Genomic DNA, 18952 nt, shown 5'->3' on the forward strand with positions numbered 1-18952 from the left:
GTGATATTTGTGCTGTATTATTGTTGTTTTAGATGTAATATTAACTAGAATTGCACATTGTCGTCAGTCACTATTATATGTTGCTAATCAGATGGTTTTAGTGTCACACATGCTGCACTCTTAACACTTCACAAATCAAACTGACTCACCAGCACCAGTGGCTAACGGTGTGCAAGCTGAAGGAACCACTGCTCCTAACTCCAAACGATCAACAATCCACAAACACCGCAGCACCACCAAGGTAATCGTTGTTCTGTTGCTTCCTGATACTAATAAAGTAAAGTGAATATTACCTTAGTGGTGCTGCTGTGTTTGTGGATTGAGCACTCTTAACACTTGTCAGGTTTTGTTTGTTTTTCATTGGACAAGTTTTTTAGTTGAAGATGATTTAAGTAGATCACTAAGGTAGGAGCTATACCTGTATGTTATATGTGACAGACCCCTCTGTCAGTACTGGAAGGGTTAACTTTGTTCAGCTTTGAGAAACTATTTTCTGAAAACAGGTTTCCTGGCATCAGCTATTGTTTACTGTAATTATGTTTAAGCGATAAGCGTTCACATTGTTTAATCAGACTGCCAGGTGTGAAGAAGGACTCCATTGTTTTCTTGTGTATAATTGTTTATTTGGTTAAGTAATGCAATTCTATTGTATCCTGTAAAAGGGCGTCTTCCCTCTATTTAATGTACTATCTTCTTCCAATCCCCCATCTGGTCTCCTAGGTGTGTCAACCAGGTGGGAGACTTGCATAGATACTGGGCATATAGCCCTCAATAAAACACATTCTGTTTTACCCTCAAGATGGAGCTTGGTCTCGTGTTTGGGGGGAATTAACTGGGTTCGTGTGTTGCTGATCCCGTATTCAGGGCATCTTTCATCTGGTATTAACCCTTGATATCCGGGTTATACCATAACAACTGGTGGCAAGCGACGGGATGAACCTCATCGCCCAGAAGAGCTACCCTTAAAGACCTGCTAGAACAACGGGGCCGACAAGCCAGTAACCTCAGGAAGAGGGAGATTATTACAATACTGACCGAGATGGACGGAGTACCAGGGCCCGAAGGAACCAATGAGCCCAGCATATCAGACAGAACCCCCGAAGAAGCAAGCTTTGACCGGGCGGTTAAAATAAGACTGGCACATTATGGCCCCAACCGTCTGCCGAAATTATCGACCGGGTCATAGCAGCCGTGGAGGCCAACCTACTTCTCCAAAGCGGCGCTGCAGCAGCCCAAGTCACAGCAACCCCAGTGGAAAAGAGGTACATTTTGCAGCTTTTAAAAACTTCCTGGAAACAGAGGGAGAGATTGATGGGTACCTTGCAGATTTTGAGAGGCAATGTGCCTTACACAAGGTACCTGCAGAGGACTGGGTCACGATATTATCCGGAAAATTATCCGGCCGGGCCAGCGAGGCTTTTCAGGCCATTTCGGATGAGGAAGTCGGGGATTATAATGCTGTAAAAGAGGCGCTGCTCTCCAGGTATGCGATTACACCGGAGGCATACAGGAGGCGGTTCAGAGACACTGTTAAACTAGCTGGAGATTCCTACGTTGAATGGGCATGTAGGGTGCACCGCACAGCAGTTCACTGGATGGCGGGGTGCCAAGCCGTATCTGGGGAAGAGGTGCTGCAGCTATTCCTGTTGGAACATTGCTTTGACAAGTTATCGGCAGGAGTTAGAGAGTGGGTTTGGGACCGTAAACCCTCCACCCTGCATGAAGCTGCTTGTCTGGCAGATGAGTATACGGATGCCAGCAAACTGGACACTGCTACCACTAAGATCCCTGCCAGAGTAGAGTACAGACCCACAGTCACCCCAGCAGCTACCAGTTACCAACCCCCGGCGCACCGCTCTACCACACCGCCTTCAGCCATGAACTATCCTAAGACAGCCCGGTTCAACTCACGGGACTACCCACAGCCTATTCGGTGCTTAAGCGACTAGGGCACAAAAGACCAGAGTGTCCCCTAAACACAGCGAACCAAGCACAGTCCTGGAGGAGACCCGCCGGCGGAAACCCACGTAACCCTCAGCCTGCTGCCCACTGCGTAGAGGAGGAAGAATGCTGGGGCATCCTACATGAAGCAGACCCCGTGCAAGCTGCCCACCGGGATAACCGGCAACAGCACCGGCAACTGGTTTAAGTGAATGGGAAGGAGGTCAGTGGTCTACGGGATACTGGTGCTACCATGACCTTCCTTCAAAAGAACTTGGTGTCTGAGAACCAGCACACCAGAGACACTGTGGCTGTGAGGGTAGCAGGGGGCGCTGTGTTCCACCTACCTGTTGCCCGGGTACATTTGGATTGGGGAGTGGGCTCTAGACATGTGAATGTGGGGGTCATGAAGGACTTACCAGCTGATGTTCTCCTTGGAAATTACTTGGCCCCCCTTGTTTCTGCCTACGCTCCCATGGGTCCCGCCGATGTTAACCCTGTGACTACTCGTGCCCAGATCCGTTCCACCGAGACCGACCCACCTGCTGCTAAGCCCCAGGACGCTGAGCTCAGTAAATCTCTATCCGCTATTGATACGTGGAAGTCCCATTACAACGTGGTGATGAAGGAGAAGAGTCAAGTAGAGGATGAAATGGTTACGTTAAACAATCACGTAACAGTGCTAGCGGGAGAGAAGAGGAGCGCAGAGGAAAAAGCACGTTTAGAACGGGAATCTTTGCTAGACAAGCTGCACTGACAGACTGCAGAAAACACCAGCTTGAGAATGGAACATGAAACAGTAAAGACAAACTTAGCGACACTGGAGAAAAAGCTGACGCTGGCTCATAGTGAGGTGCAACAACTCAAGGGCAACTTACGTCAGTATGAAGGGCTTGTGGATACCTATAAAGAGCAGGTACAAAAAAACTCGTAAAGAAGCTGATGAGATTTGTCTCCAACTGGAAAGAAGAGTCTCTGAAAACAAAAACTTGAAGGACTGTTTAGCCCTGGTCTGGGCACTGAAGAAGTTGAACCCTTATTTATACGGACAGGAATTCTCTCTCATAACGGGACTGCAGATGGATTGTCCCGGCAAACTGACATTCCTACCACCTCCTAGTCCGGTCATCCCCAAGTTGACCCGCCAAAGGGTCAAGCCGGATCCGCCGGAGTGTCCCACCAGGAGGGAGCTGTGTGACAGACCACTCTGTCAGTACTGGAAGGGTTAACTTTGTTCAGCTTTGAGAAACTATTTTCTGAAAACAGGTTTCCTGACATCAGCTATTGTTTACTGTAATTAAGTTTAAGTGATAAGCGTTCACATTGTTTAATCAGACTGCCAGGTGTGAAGAAGGACTCCATTGTTTTCTTGTGTTTAATTGTTTATTTGGTTAAGTAATGCAATTCTATTTTATCCTGTAAAAGGGTGTCTTCCCTCTATCTAATGTACTATCTTCTTCCAATCCCCCATCTGGTCTCCTAGGGAGTGTCAACCAGGTGGGAGACTTGCATAAATACTGGGCATATAGCCCTCAAAACACATTCTGTTTTACCCTCAAGATGGAGCTTGGTCTCGTGTTTGGGGGGAATTAACTGGGTTCGTGTGTTGCTGATCCCGTATTCAGGGCATCTTTCATCTGGTATTAACCCTTGATATCCGGGTTATACCATAACATTATACTATACATTGTTTAGTTGATTTGAGTAGATCACTAAGGTAAGAGCTATACCTGTATGTTATACTATACATTGTGTAGTTGATTTGAATAGATCACTGAGGTAAGAGCTATACCTGTATGTTATACTATACATTGTGTAGTTGATTTGAGTAGATCACTGAGGTAAGAGCTATACCTGTATGCTATACTATACATTGTGTAGTTGATTTGAATAGATCACTGAGGTAAGAGCTATACCTGTATGTTATACTATACATTGTTTAGTTGATTTGCTTAGATCACTGTGGTAGGAGCTATACCTGTATGTTATACTATACATTGTTTAGTTGATTTGAGTAGATCACTAAGGTAAGAGCTATACCTGTATGTTATACTATACATTGTTTAGTTGATTTGCGTAGATCACTGTGGTAGGAGCTATACCTGTATGTTATACTATACATTGTGTAGTTGATTTGAATAGATCACTGAGGTAGAAGCTATACCTGTATGTTATACTATAAATTGTTTATTATTATTATTATTATTATTGGTTATTTGTAGAGCGCCAACAGATTCCGCAGAGCTATTAACAAAGGCGGAGTACAACAAAACAGTTATAGGGATCAAATGGGTATTCTTTGAATATTGTTTAGTTGATTTGAGTAGATCACTAAGGTAGGAGCTATACCTGTATGTTATACTGTACATTGTTTAGTTGATTTGAGTAGATCACTGAGGTAGGAGCTATACCTGTATGTTATACTATACATTGTTTAGTTGATTTGAGTAGATCACTGAGGTAGGAGCTATACCTGTATGTTATACTATACATTGTTTAGTTGATTTGCTTAGATCACTGTGGTAGGAGCTATACCTGTACTGTATATTATAGTAATTATACTATACATTGTTTAGTTGATTTGCATAGATCACTAAGGTAGGGGCTATACCTGTATGTTATACTATACATTGTTTAGTTGATTTGAGTAGATCACTAAGGTAGAAGCTATACCTGTATTTTATACTATACATTTTCATCTTAATACAAGGAGAGTCCACGGCTTCATTCCTTACTGTTGGGAAATACTGAACCTGGCCATCAGGAGGAGGCAAATACACCCCAGCCAAAGGCTTAAATACCTCTCCCACTTCCCCCATCCCCCAGTCATTCTTTGCCTTTCGTCACGGGCAACCGGCAGAGGCTGTTGCCTCGGTTGCTGGAGCTGTGGCCTACTGGTGCGACTCAGCGGAATTGATTGAGGTGGAGGGTCCCCTCAACGTAATCCAAGAAAGAATTAAGGCTTTGAGAATTGCTAATTCTTTTATATGTGATGCAAACATGCAGATTATTCGCCTGAATGCTAAAATCTCTGGTTTCTCAGTGCAGACGCGTTGGGCGCTCTGGTTGAAGTCCTGGTCTGCGGACATGACTTCTAAGTCTAGACTACTTTCCTTCCCCTTTTAAGGGAAACACTTTATTTGGTCCAGGCCTGGACTCCATTATTTCCACGGTTACAGGGGGCAAGGGTGCCTTCCTACCACAAGATAAAAAGAGCAAATGCAAGGGACAAGGGTCTAATTTTTGTTCCTTTCGTTCTGAAAAGTCCCAACGCCAGCAGTCCTCCTCTAAGCCCAAGCAAACCAAGAGCACTTGGAAGCCGGCTCAATCCTGTAATAAATCCAAGCAGAGCAAGAAGCCCACTGATTACAAGTCGGCATGAAGGAGCGGCCCCCAATCCAAAGCTGGATCGTGTAGGGGGCAGACTGTCACTGTTTTCAGATGCTTGGTCCAGGGTTAGTTCAGGTTTATCAGATTCCATTTAGACAATATAACCTTGGTGGCTTACATTAACAATCAGGGGGGAACGAGAAGCTCCCTAGCGATGAGGGAAGTATCTCTGATTCTGGAGTGCCAAAAGCTGTCAGTGATCCACATTCCGGGTGTGGACTACTGGGAAGCGGATTTTCTCAGCAGACAATCCTTTCATCCGGGGGAATGGTCTCTCCATCCCAAAGTGTTTGCGGAGATATGCTTCAGGTGGGGGATGCCGGAGATAGATCTCATGGCGTCTCGTCTCAATACCAAACTACCCAGATATGGGTCGAGGTCCAGGGATCCTCAGACGGAGCTAATAGATGCATTAGCGGTGCCTTAAAGGTTCAATATAATCTACCTTTTTTCGCCATTACCACTCCTTCCTCGGGTAGTGGCCCGCATCAAGTCAGGAGCAGGCGTCAGTAATACTGATTGCTCCATCGTGGCCACAAAGGACTTGGTTCGCGGACCTAGTGAGGATGTCATCTTCTCCTCCATGGAAGTTACCTTGTCGCAGGGATCTGCTGCGACATCAAAATCTAGATTCTCTGAGGCTGACTAAGTGGAGATTGAACGCTTAGTCCTAGCAAAAGAGTTTTTTTTCTGAGAGAGTTATTGATACTCTCAATCAAGCTTGTAAGCCGGTTACTCGTCGCATCTATCATAAGGTGTGGAGAACGTGGATTTTCTTAGCATACAGTTAAGGTTGCCAGGATTCTGTTTCTCCAGGATGGTTTGGAGAAGGGTCTTTCGGCCTTGTCTTTTTTTACTGCACAAGAGGCTCTCTGAGCTTCCAGATGTTCAGTCTTTTGTTAATGCTCTGATTAGGATCAGACCTGTGTTCAGATCTTCGGCTCCCTCTTAGAGTCTGAATCTAGGACTTAAAGTTTTGCAACAGGCTCTGTTTGAGCCTATGCATGAAATTGATATTAAGTTGTTGTCCTGGAAAGTTCTCTTTCTACTGGCTATTGCTTCAGCATGCAGAGTATCTGAGATTACCGCCTTGTGAGCCTCCTTATCTGGTGTTTCATTTGGATAAGGCTGTCCTACATACTAAGTTAGGGTTTCTCCCTAAAGTAGTGTCAGACCGCAATATCAATCAAGAAATTGTGGTCCCTTCCTTGTGTCCTAATCCTTCTTCTTTGAAGGAACGTTTACTTCATAATTTGGACATGGTTCGTGCCTTGAAGTTTTATCTTCAAGCTACTAAGGATTTTAGAGAAACTTCTTGTTTGTTGTCTATTCTGGGAAGCGTAAGGGCCAGAAGGTCTCTTCGCCTTCCTTATCTTTTTGGTTGAGGAGTCTTATCCGCTTAGCTTATGAGACTGCGGGACATAGACCTCCTCAGAGAATTACGGCTCATTCTACTAGAGCAGTGGCCTCCTCTTGGGCCTTTAAGAATGAGGCCTCTATGGATCACATTTGTAAGGTGGCTACCTGGTCCTCCTTACACACTTTTTTTTCTAAATTTTACAATTCGGAAGAAAGGTTTTGCAGACTGTGGGGTCCGCCTCTCTTTTTCTCCCTCCCGTTTTCATTGTGTCCTCTAGAGCTTGGGTATATGTTTCCCAACAGTAAGGAATGAAGCCGTGGGCTCTCCTTGTATTAAGAAGGAAAACATAAATTATGCTTACCAGATAATTTAATTTCCTTCTGTACAAGGCGAGTCTACGGCCCCCTAAATTATAATTGCCTTCTGGCACCCTGATATTTCTTCTACTGTTTCTTGTTCCCTCTGCAGAATGACTGGGGGATGTGGAAGTGGGAGAGGTATTTAAGCCTTTGTCTGGGGTGTCTTTGCCTCCTCCTGGTGGCCATATTCAGTATTTCCCAACAGTAAGAAATGAAGCCGTGGACTCTCCTTGTACAGAAGGAAATTAAATTATCTGGTAAGCATAATTTTATGTTTTTTTTAGTGGATTTGAGTAGATCACTAAGGTAGGAGCTATACCTGTATGTTATACTATACATTGTTTAGTGGATTTGAGTAGATCACTAAGGTAGGAGCTATACCTGTATGTTATACTATGCATTGTTTAGTTGATTTGAGTAGATCACTAAGGTAGGAGCTATACCTGTATGTTATACTATACATTGTTTAGTTGATTTGAGTAGATCACTAAGGTAGGAGCTATACCTGTATGTTATACTATACATTGTTTAGTTGATTTGAGTAGATCACTGAGGTAAGAGCTATACCTGTATGTTATACTATACATTGTTTAGTTGATTTGAGTAGATCAGTAAGGTAAGAGCTATACCTGTATATTATACTATACATTGTTTAGTTGATTTGAGTAGATCACTGAGGTAGGAGCTATACCTGTATATTATACTATACATTGTGTAGTTGATTTGAGTAGATCACTAAGGTAGGAGCTATACCTGTACTGTATATTATACTATACATTGTTTAGTTGATTTGAGTAGATCACTAAGGTAAGAGCTATACCTGTATGTTCTACTCAAATCAACTAAACAATGTATAGTATAACATACAGGTATAGCTACTACCTTAGTGATCTACTCAAATCAACTAAACAATGTATAGTATATCACTAAGGTAGTAGCTATACCTGTATGTTATACTATACATTGTTTAGTTGATTTGAGTAGATCACTGAGGTAGGAGCTATACCTGTATATTATACTATACATTGTTTAGTTGATTTGAGTAGATCACTGAGCTAGGAGCTATACCTGTATGTTATACTATACATTGTTTAGTTGATTTGAGTAGATCACTAAGGTAGGAGCTATACCTGTACTGTATATTATACTCTACATTGTTTAGTTGATTTGAGTAGATCACTGAGGTAAGAGCTATACCTGTATATTATACTATACATTGTTTAGTTGATTTGAGTAGATCACTAAGGTAGGAGCTATACCTGTACTGTTTATTATACTATACATTGTTTAGTTGATTTGAGTCGATCACTAAGGTAGGAGCTATACCTGTATGTTATACTATACATTGTTTAGTTGATTTGAGTAGATCACTAAGGTAGGAGCTATACCTGTATGTTATACTATACATTGTTTAGTTGATTTGAGTAGATCACTAAGGTAGGAGCTATACCTGTATGTTATACTATACATTGTTTAGTTGATTTGAGTAGATCACTAAGGTAGGAGCTATACCTGTACTGTTTATTATACTATACATTGTTTAGTTGATTTGAGTCGATCACTAAGGTAGGAGCTATACCTGTATGTTATACTATACATTGTTTAGTTGATTTGAGTAGATCACTAAGGTAGGAGCTATACCTGTATGTTATACTATACATTGTTTAGTTGATTTGAGTAGATCACTAAGGTAGGAGCTATACCTGTATGTTATACTATACATTGTTTAGTTGATTTGAGTAGATCACTGAGGTTGGAGCTATACCTGTATGTTATACTATACATTGTTTAGTTGATTTGAGTAGATCACTAAGGTAGGAGCTATACCTGTATGTTATACTATACATTGTTTAGTTGATTTGAGTAGATCACTAAGGTAGGAGCTATACCTGTACTGTTTATTATACTATACATTGTTTAGTTGATTTGAGTAGATCACTAAGGTAGGAGCTATACCTGTATATTATACTATACATTGTTTAGTTGATTTGAGTAGATCACTGAGGTCGGAGCTATACCTGTATATTATACTATACATTGTTTAGTTGATTTGAGTAGATCACTAAGGTAGGAGCTATACCTGTACTGTTTATTATACTATACATTGTTTAGTTGATTTGAGTCGATCACTAAGGTAGGAGCTATACCTGTATGTTATACTATACATTGTTTAGTTGATTTGAGTCGATCACTAAGGTAGGAGCTATACCTGTATGTTATACTATACATTGTTTAGTTGATTTGAGTAGATCACTAAGGTAGGAGCTATACCTGTATGTTATACTATACATTGTTTAGTTGATTTGAGTAGATCACTAAGGTAGGAGCTATACCTGTATGTTATACTATACATTGTTTAGTTGATTTGAGTAGATCACTAAGGTAGGAGCTATACCTGTACTGTTTATTATACTATACATTGTTTAGTTGATTTGAGTAGATCACTAAGGTAGGAGCTATACCTGTATGTTATACTATACATTGTTTAGTTGATTTGAGTAGATCACTAAGGTAGGAGCTATACCTGTATGTTATACTATACATTGTTTAGTTGATTTGAGTAGATCACTAAGGTAGGAGCTATACCTGTATATTATACTATACATTGTTTAGTTGATTTGAATAGATCACTAAGGTAGGAGCTATACCTGTATGTTATACTATACATTGTTTAGTTGATTTGAATAGATCACTGAGGTAGGATCTATACCTGTATATTATACTATACATTGTTTAGTTGATTTGAGTAGATCACTGAGGTAGGAGCTATACCTGTACTGTATGTTATACTATACATTGTTTAGTTGATTTGAGTAGATCACTAAGGTAGGAGCTATACCTGTATGTTATACTATACATTGTTTAGTTGATTTGAGTAGATCAGTAAGGTAGTAGCTATACCTGTATGTTATACTATACATTGTTTAGTTGATTTGAGTAGATCACTAAGGTAAGAGCTATACCTGTATGTTATACTATACATTGTTTAGTTGATTTGAGTAGATCACTGAGGTAGGAGCTATACCTGTATGTTATACTATACATTGCTTAGTTGATTTGAGTAGATCACTAAGGTAGTAGCTATACCTGTATGTTATACTATACATTGTTTAGTGGATTTGAGTAGATCACTGAGGTAGGAGCTATACCTGTACTGTATATTATACTATACATTGTTTAGTTGATTTGAGTAGATCACTAAGGTAGTAGCTATACCTGTATGTTATACTATACATTGTTTAGTGGATTTGAGTAGATCACTGAGCTAGGAGCTATACCTGTATGTTATACTATACATTGTTTAGTTGATTTGAGTAGATCACTAAGGTAGGAGCTATACCTGTACTGTTTATTATACTATACATTGTTTAGTTGATTTGAGTAGATCACTAAGGTAGGAGCTATACCTGTATATTATACTATACATTGTTTAGTTGATTTGAGTAGATCACTAAGGTAGGAGCTATACCTGTATGTTATACTATACATTGTTTAGTTGATTTGAGTAGATCACTGAGGTCGGAGCTATACCTGTATGTTATACTATACATTGTTTAGTTGATTTGAGTAGATCACTGAGGTAGGAGCTATACCTGTATGTTATACTATACATTGTTTAGTTGATTTGAGTAGATCACTAAGGTAGGAGCTATACCTGTATATTATACTATACATTGTTTAGTTGATTTGAGTAGATCACTAAGGTAGGAGCTATACCTGTATATTATACTATACATTGTTTAGTTGATTTGAGTAGATCACTGAGGTAGGAGCTATACCTGTACTGTATATTATACTATACATTGTTTAGTTGATTTGAGTAGATCACTAAGGTAGGAGCTATACCTGTATGTTATACTATACATTGTTTAGTTGATTTGAGTAGATCACTGAGGTCAGAGCTATACCTGTATGTTATACTATACATTGTTTAGTTGATTTGAGTAGATCACTAAGGTAGTAGCTATACCTGTATGTTATACTATACATTGTTTAGTGGATTTGAGTAGATCACTGAGGTAGGAGCTATACCTGTATGTTATACTATACATTGTTTAGTTGATTTGAGTAGATCACTAAGGTAGGAGCTATACCTGTATGTTATACTATACATTGTTTAGTGGATTTGAGTAGATCACTAAGGTAGTAGCTATACCTGTATGTTATACTATACATTGTTTAGTGGATTTGAGTAGATCACTGAGGTAGGAGCTATACCTGTATGTTATACTATACATTGTTTAGTTGATTTGAGTAGATCACTAAGGTAGGAGCTATACCTGTATGTTATACTATACATTGTTTAGTTGATTTGAGTAGATCACTGAGGTCGGAGCTATACCTGTATGTTATACTATACATTGTTTAGTTGATTTGAGTAGATCACTAAGGTAGGAGCTATACCTGTATGTTATACTATACATTGTTTAGTTGATTTGAGTAGATCACTGAGGTCGGAGCTATACCTGTATGTTATACTATACATTGTTTAGTTGATTTGAGTAGATCACTGAGGTAGGAGCTATACCTGTATGTTATACTATACATTGTTTAGTTGATTTGAGTAGATCACTAAGGTAGGAGCTATACCTGTATGTTATACTATACATTGTTTAGTTGATTTGAGTAGATCAGTAAGGTAGTAGCTATACCTGTATGTTATACTATACATTGTTTAGTTGATTTGAGTAGATCACTAAGGTAGGAGCTATACCTGTATGTTATACTATACATTGTTTAGTTGATTTGAGTAGATCACTGAGGTAGGATCTATACCTGTATATTATACTATACATTGTTTAGTTGATTTGAGTAGATCACTGAGGTCGGAGCTATACCTGTATGTTATACTATACATTGTTTAGTTGATTTGAGTAGATCACTGAGGTAGGAGCTATACCTGTATATTATACTATACATTGTTTAGTTGATTTGAGTAGATCACTGAGCTAGGAGCTATACCTGTATATTATATTATACATTGTTTAGTTGATTTGAATAGATCACTGAGGTAGGATCTATACCTGTATGTTATACTATACATTGTTTAGTTGATTTGAGTAGATCACTAAGGTAGGAGCTATACCTGTATGTTATACTATACATTGTTTAGTTGATTTGAGTAGATCACTGAGGTCGGAGCTATACCTGTATATTATACTATACATTGTTTAGTTGATTTGAGTAGATCACTAAGGTAGGAGCTATACCTGTACTGTTTATTATACTATACATTGTTTAGTTGATTTGAGTAGATCACTGAGCTAGGAGCTATACCTGTATATTATATTATACATTGTTTAGTTGATTTGAATAGATCACTGAGGTAGGATCTATACCTGTATGTTATACTATACATTGTTTAGTTGATTTGAGTAGATCACTGAGGTAGGAGCTATACCTGTATGTTATACTATACATTGTTTAGTTGATTTGAATAGATCACTAAGGTAGGAGCTATACCTGTATGTTATACTGTACATTGTTTAGTTGATTTGAGTAGATCACTGAGGTAGGAGCTATACCTGTATGTTATACTATACATTGTTTAGTTGATTTGAGTAGATCACTGAGGTAGGGGCTATACCTGTATGTTATACTATACATTGTTTAGTTGATTTGAGTAGATCACTGAGGTAGGAGCTATACCTGTATGTTATACTATACATTGTTTAGTTGATTTGAGTAGATCACTGAGGTAGGAGCTATACCTGTATGTTATACTATACATTGTTTAGTTGATTTGAGTAGATCACTGAGGTCGGAGCTATACCTGTATGTTATACTATACATTGTTTGTTTAGTTGATTTAAAGGGACACTGAACCCAATTTTTTTCTTTTGTGATTCAGATAGAGCATGCGATTTTAAGCAAGTTTCTAATTCACTCCTATTATCAATTTTTCTTTGTTCTCTTGTTATCTTTATTTGAAAAAGAAGACATCTAAGCTTTTTTATTAGTTCAGTACTCTGGACAGCACTTTTTTATTGGTGGATGAATTTATCCACCAATCAGCAAGAACATTCCAGGTTGTTCGCCAAAAATGGGCTGGCATTTAAACTTACATTCTTGCATTTCAAATAAAGATACTAAGAGAATGAAGAAAATTTGATAATAGGAGTAAATTAGAATGTTTCTTAAGAAAAAAATTTGGGTTCAGTGTCCCTTTAAGTAGATCACTAAGGATGTTCTATTTTAGTATAGAGTCTACTGTATGTCCCTATATAATATAGCATTGCAGCCTGTTATCCGGTTATACAGTTTGTATCCTATGTGAGTCTATAGCACAGCTGATGCGACAAAGCTATTCGAGAGCCAATAGAATAAACAACCACTTGGTTAAGTGCAGGCTCTGTGGATAAGCGATTAGATACGTGTTTGATGTTAACTGGTACCCAGTAACTATACTCACCCCTTCCATAATCTTCTTACACTAGAGCTTGTCTGCTTGTGCTGCGGCACCTAATGGGTTAATGTTCCTGAGAGGATATTTCTGTGTAATCTGTGAAGGACAGATGTGAGCTGATAGCACTGGGGTCAGGGCCACGGGAGAGCTGCTGGGGGCCCATGTGATGTCTGCCTGATCTCCTGATTCTCTCCCAGCCTGTGTGTGAGTCTAATACATATCCCAGCGTCTGTCTGCTGCTCCAACCTCTGTATAACGTCTAATCCCTGTATTAGTACTGTTACTGCAAGTGTGCGCTTGTGCTGTATACTGTTACTGCAAGTGTGCGCTTGTGCTGTATACTGTTACTGCAAGTGTGCGCTTGTGCTGTATACTGTTACTGCAAGTGTGCGCTTGTGCTGTATACTGTTACTGCAAGTGTGCGCTTGTGCTGTATATTGTTACTGCAAGTGTGCGCTTGTGCTGTATACTGTTACTGCAAGTGTGCGCTTGTGCTGTATACTGTTACTGCAAGTGTGCGCTTGTGCTGTATACTGTTACTGCAAGTGTGCGCTTGTGCTGTATACTGTTACTGCAAGTGTGCTCTTGTGCTGTATACTGTTACTGCAAGTGTGCGCTTGTGCTGTATACTGTTACTGCAAGTGTGCGCTTGTGCTGTATACTGTTACTGCAAGTGTGCGCTTGTGCTGTATACTGTTACTGCAAGTGTGCGCTTGTACTGTATACTGTTACTGCAAGTGCGTGCTTGTGCTGTATACTGTTACTGCAAGTGTGCGCTTGTTCTGTATACTGTTACTGCAAGTGCGTGCTTGTGCTGTATACTATTACTGCATACTTGTGCTGTATACTGTTATTGCAAGTGCGCGTATGTGCTTTATACTGTAAGTGTGCACATGTGCTGTATACTGTTTCTACAAGTGCGCGCTTGTGCTGTATACTGTTATTGCAAGTGCGCGCTTGTGCTGTATACTGTAAGTGTGCACATGTGCTGTATACTGTTTCTACAAGTGCACGCTTGTGCTGTATACTGTTACTGCAAGTATATACTGTTACAGTAGTTTGCGCTTGTGCTGTATACTGTTATTGCAAGTGCGCGCTTGTGCTGTATACTGTTATTGCAAGTGCGCGCTTGTGCTGTATACTGTTTCTACAAGTGCACGCTTGTGCTGTATACTGTTACTGCAAGTGTATACTGTTACAGTAGTTTGCGCTTGTGCTGTATACTGTAAGTGCACGCGTGTGCTGTATACTGTTACCGCAAGTGCGCGCGTGTGCTGTATACCGCAAGTGCGCACACCGTATATAATGATGTGTACCGGCGCCTGTAACCTGGGCACAGTATATAATGACGTGTACCACTTGGTGTTTTGAAGTTGTGATACGTTATTGTCTCTCCTTACAGACCTGTCCCACGTCTCCCGCTCAGCAGGCTTCTCCTGGGCTCAGCTATAGCTATTCCCTCGCTGGGGACTGTGATATATTACTGGGCAGATCCACAGGAGCGAAGGAAGATGAGGATCCTACTGGAGGGCATCAGTCGCTTCTGGAGGTAACATTCAATGGTACTCACTGTATAGCGCCCCTAGTGTAACGCTACTCCCTGTACAGCGCGCCCCTAGTGTAACGCTACTCCCTGTACAACAGTGCCCTACAGTATACAACACATCTCATGGTACTCACACAGCATGGTTTTCAAAAGATGGTATACTGGCGCTAAGATAGCCTTGGTAAGTGATATATGAATAGAGAGTATTCTTAGACCAATATTAGAGTATCATAAAATTTAATAAATACAAAACATTAAAATGTACATATAAATATATATAAATCAAGTGAAATAAATGAGTTTATCTATATCGCTGTGCTCCTGACATGAACACTAAACCTCTAAAGATGAGCTCGTTGAAAGCAGATTACAGAAGAGTTTGTGCACAGACGTATCAGAAACACACACATGGCGATTTTATTACAAGACCAGAGACTCCTATTTTGCATATCTTTCTTTACTACTCATATGCAGCCTTTAAAAGTAAACAATAACATATACTGAAATACAATAAGAAGCAAACATGAGCGCTGCTTATAACCAACAAGAAAAAACAGCCAATCAGAGAAGGGAGATGACTATAAACAGACCACTATACTGTCAAACCTCCTCTTTCTAATTGATGCTCACAAAGAACATAATATTAATAAACATAAACAGTGCAAAAAGTCCAAAACAGCATAAAATCACAGAAGCCAATGAAATGAAGAATTGATTGAAGAATTCTTTAGAGCTGATGAGCTTGATTGAAGAAATCAAAGTCGTCCAAAATCTCTTTGAAGGAGGATGGTGTTACGGTTACCCTTAGTCTCGCTGAGAGATGGACCGCTTAGTAGCCTGGATTCCTATTGCTGAAGAGGGGAGAAACTGCTTTCCATAGTATTCTATATGAGTCTCGCAAATGTAGAATAATCCCCCTTAGCTGTAGTACAGCTAGGATACCCTTCTGCCCACAAAAACGAGTCAACGCTGCGATTGAGGGACAACCAAGAACTCAGCACTGGGATGCCCAGCCTGCTTTTTATTAAGGTTACATGCACACAGGGCACTCCCAGGGGGAGAGGGGGGGGGGAGCACAAAATCCCCCATCACACATTTAGATAGAGAGCACTGTCCTTTGACAGGCCACAATAGGATTACAGTACTTAAGATAACAAGTTTACAAGTTCATCTTATCAATTAGCAGTCTGGCTCCAGAGGTGATTAGACAATGGGATTGGTTATCCCTAAACTTAGAGCTGAGGCCAGCAAAAATGTGTATTTAGGCAATAGTTTCTAAAAGCTGAAAAAAAAGAGTTAACTCTTTATGAAATGATACTTGTTACGGTTTTCTTGGAGCCCTTCTTAGGCGCTGGCTTGCTGGTTCAGGCATTGCTGCTGGGAAATAAGCTCTTCACAACAAAATAACTAATGCTTCTGTAACAGTGCTCCCTTTCTGTGGAACACTCTGGCAGACACGGTCTGACCCCTTTTCGGGGCAGACTAAGGCTGTCCAGACCGCTGGTTATGCAGGGCTGAGGTCTGTTTGTCTGGACAACCCGTCGGCGTTGCCATTCTGTTTCCCAGGTCTGTAAGTAATGGTGAAATTGAAGGGTTGCAACGATAAGCTCCAACGTAATAGCCTGCCGTTATCTCCAGAGACCCGGTTCAGCCACACCAACGGGTTATGGTCGGTGACCAGAGTGAACTCCTGACCATATAAATAGGGAGTCAATTTCTTTAATGCCCACACCAAAGCCAAACACTCCTTTTCGACCGCTGCATAGCTGACTTCGCGGGGCAGGAGCTTCCGGCTGATGTAGGCAACTGGATGCTCCCCTCCATCTTCGCCTACTTGGCTGAGGACAGCTCCCAGCCCGAACATGGAAGCGTCTGTATGGACGATAAAACGTTTGTTAAGGGCTGGGGCCGCCAAGACAGGAGCGTTAATTAGAGCATTTTTGAGAGCCTGGAAAGCCGTTTCACAGTGGGGAGACCACAGGACCTGTCGAGGTAAGTTCTTCTTGGTCAAGTCAGTCAGGGGTTTGGCAAGTGTGCTGTAGTCTGGTACGAACCGTCTATAGTACCCTGCCGTGCCCAGGAAGGCTAGGACCTGAGTCTTAGTGATGGGGGTGGGCCAATTGGCGACAGCTTCTATTTTGGCCGGCTCTGGTCGCTGCTTTCCACACCCCACCCGGTGACCCAGGTACTGTACCTCGGCCATCCCAAAGTGGCATTTTTCTGGCTTCAGAGTCAGGCCAGCAGCCCGGATCTGATCCAGAACCATTCCCACATGAGCTAAGTGGTCCTCCCAGGACTCACTGTGGATCGCTATGTCGTCCAGGTAGGCGCAAGCAAAACTCTGGAAGCCATCCAGGAGCCTATCCACCAAGCGCTGGAATGTAGCTGGGGCATTCTTCATCCCAAACGGCATTACCCTAAACTGATATAAGCCGAATGGGGTGACGAATGCCGACTTGGGGATAGCCTCCGGGGCCAGGGGAATCTGCCAGTAACCTTTGCAGAGGTCAATAGTGGTCAGGTAATTTCCCCTGGCTATACGATCGAGTAGCTCGTCTACCCTGGGCATAGGGTAAGCGTCCGTCACGGTATTTTCATTGAGCCTCCGATAGTCTACACAGAACCGGGTGGTCCCATCTTTCTTGGGCACCAAGACAACTGGGGAGGCCCATGGACTATCGGAGGGCTCAATTACCCTGAGCTGGAGCATCTCATCGATCTCCTTCTTCATTCCTGTCCTAACTGCTTCGGGGATTCGGTACGGAGCCTGGCGCAAGGGAGCTTGTCCCGGAGTATCTACCTGGTGGGTGGTTAAAGTAGTGTACCCTGGCTTCGGGGAGAAGGTGAGGTGTTTGGACTGGAGGAGTTGGTTGAGCTGCTCCCTTTCAGTGGGGCTAAGTCGGTCCCCTATCTGAACCTGCGCCACTATACCTGTGGGGAGACTCTTTTCTAATAGGTCTGGAATGGGTAAACTGTCGGGGTCTTCCTGAGGGGAACAACATACGGCCGTCACGTTCTCTGGTCGCTCAAAATATTCCTTGAGCATGTTTACATGGAATGTCTTTCTAAGATTGTTGTCATGGCAGCTAGCTATCACATAAGTGGTGTCTCCCCTTTTCTCTACGATCTGGTAGGGACCCTGCCAGGACGCCTGCAATTTGTCTGTCTTCACCGGCTTAAGTACTAACACCTTTTGTCCTATGGTGAAGATTCTCTTTCGGGCCCCCCGATCGTACCATACTTTCTGTCTTCTCTGGGCCAACTGGAGATTAGCCCGCACGGATTTGGCTAATTGCTCCATTCGGTCCCTGAGTTCCAGCACGTATGGCACAATGGGGACACCGTCAGCCTCCATCTCTCCCTCCCAGTGCTCCCGGATCAGGTTTAGGGGTCCCCGTACCTTTCTTCCGTAGAGCAACTCGAAGGGAGAGAACCCTGTCGTTTCCTGGGGCACCTCCCGATAAGCAAATAGGAGGTGCGGCAGGAAGCGTTCCCAGTCTCGGTATTCCTGAGTGAACGTCTTGAGCATTTGCTTGAGGGTCCCATTGAACCTCTCACACAGCCCGTTCGTCTGGGGGTGGTATGGGGAGCTCAGGAGGGACTTAATTTTGCAAACCTGCCAGAGTTGTTGGGTCAATTCAGCCGTAAATTGGGTGCCTCGGTCGGATAGGATTTCTTTTGGAAATCCTACCCGGGAGAACACCTGTACTAGTGCATTCGCTACCGTATCCGCTTGTATGTTGGATAGGGCGACAGCCTCTGGGTACCTGGTAGCGTAGTCCACTACGGTAAGAATGTAGCGCTTACCGGAGGGACTAGGGGTAGCCAGTGGTCCCACTAGGTCAATAGCAACCCGGCTGAAGGGTTCCTCTACAATGGGCATATTTACTAGATGGGCTTTAGGGTGATCGCCTCGCCTTCCTACTCGTTGACACACATCGCAGGTGTTA

The 18952-nt window shown here is 41.8% G+C and overlaps 1 protein-coding gene across 1 annotated transcript in view; it reads left to right on the top strand.

Moving 5' to 3' along the window:
- Nucleotides 1-14323: 14323 nt before the first annotated feature.
- ADCK5 (aarF domain containing kinase 5) overlaps nucleotides 14324-18952 on the top strand; it is a 380223-nt gene continuing 375594 nt past the window's right edge. Inside the window, exons 1-2 of the mRNA XM_053715989.1 lie at nucleotides 14324-14337; nucleotides 14859-15005. Coding sequence (XP_053571964.1) covers nucleotides 14324-14337; nucleotides 14859-15005 — 161 coding nt within the window. The remainder of the gene's footprint in view (nucleotides 14338-14858; nucleotides 15006-18952) is intronic.

The sequence above is a fragment of the Bombina bombina genome, chromosome 5 (assembly GCF_027579735.1).
Source record: "Bombina bombina isolate aBomBom1 chromosome 5, aBomBom1.pri, whole genome shotgun sequence".
Taxonomy (NCBI): domain Eukaryota; kingdom Metazoa; phylum Chordata; class Amphibia; order Anura; family Bombinatoridae; genus Bombina; species Bombina bombina.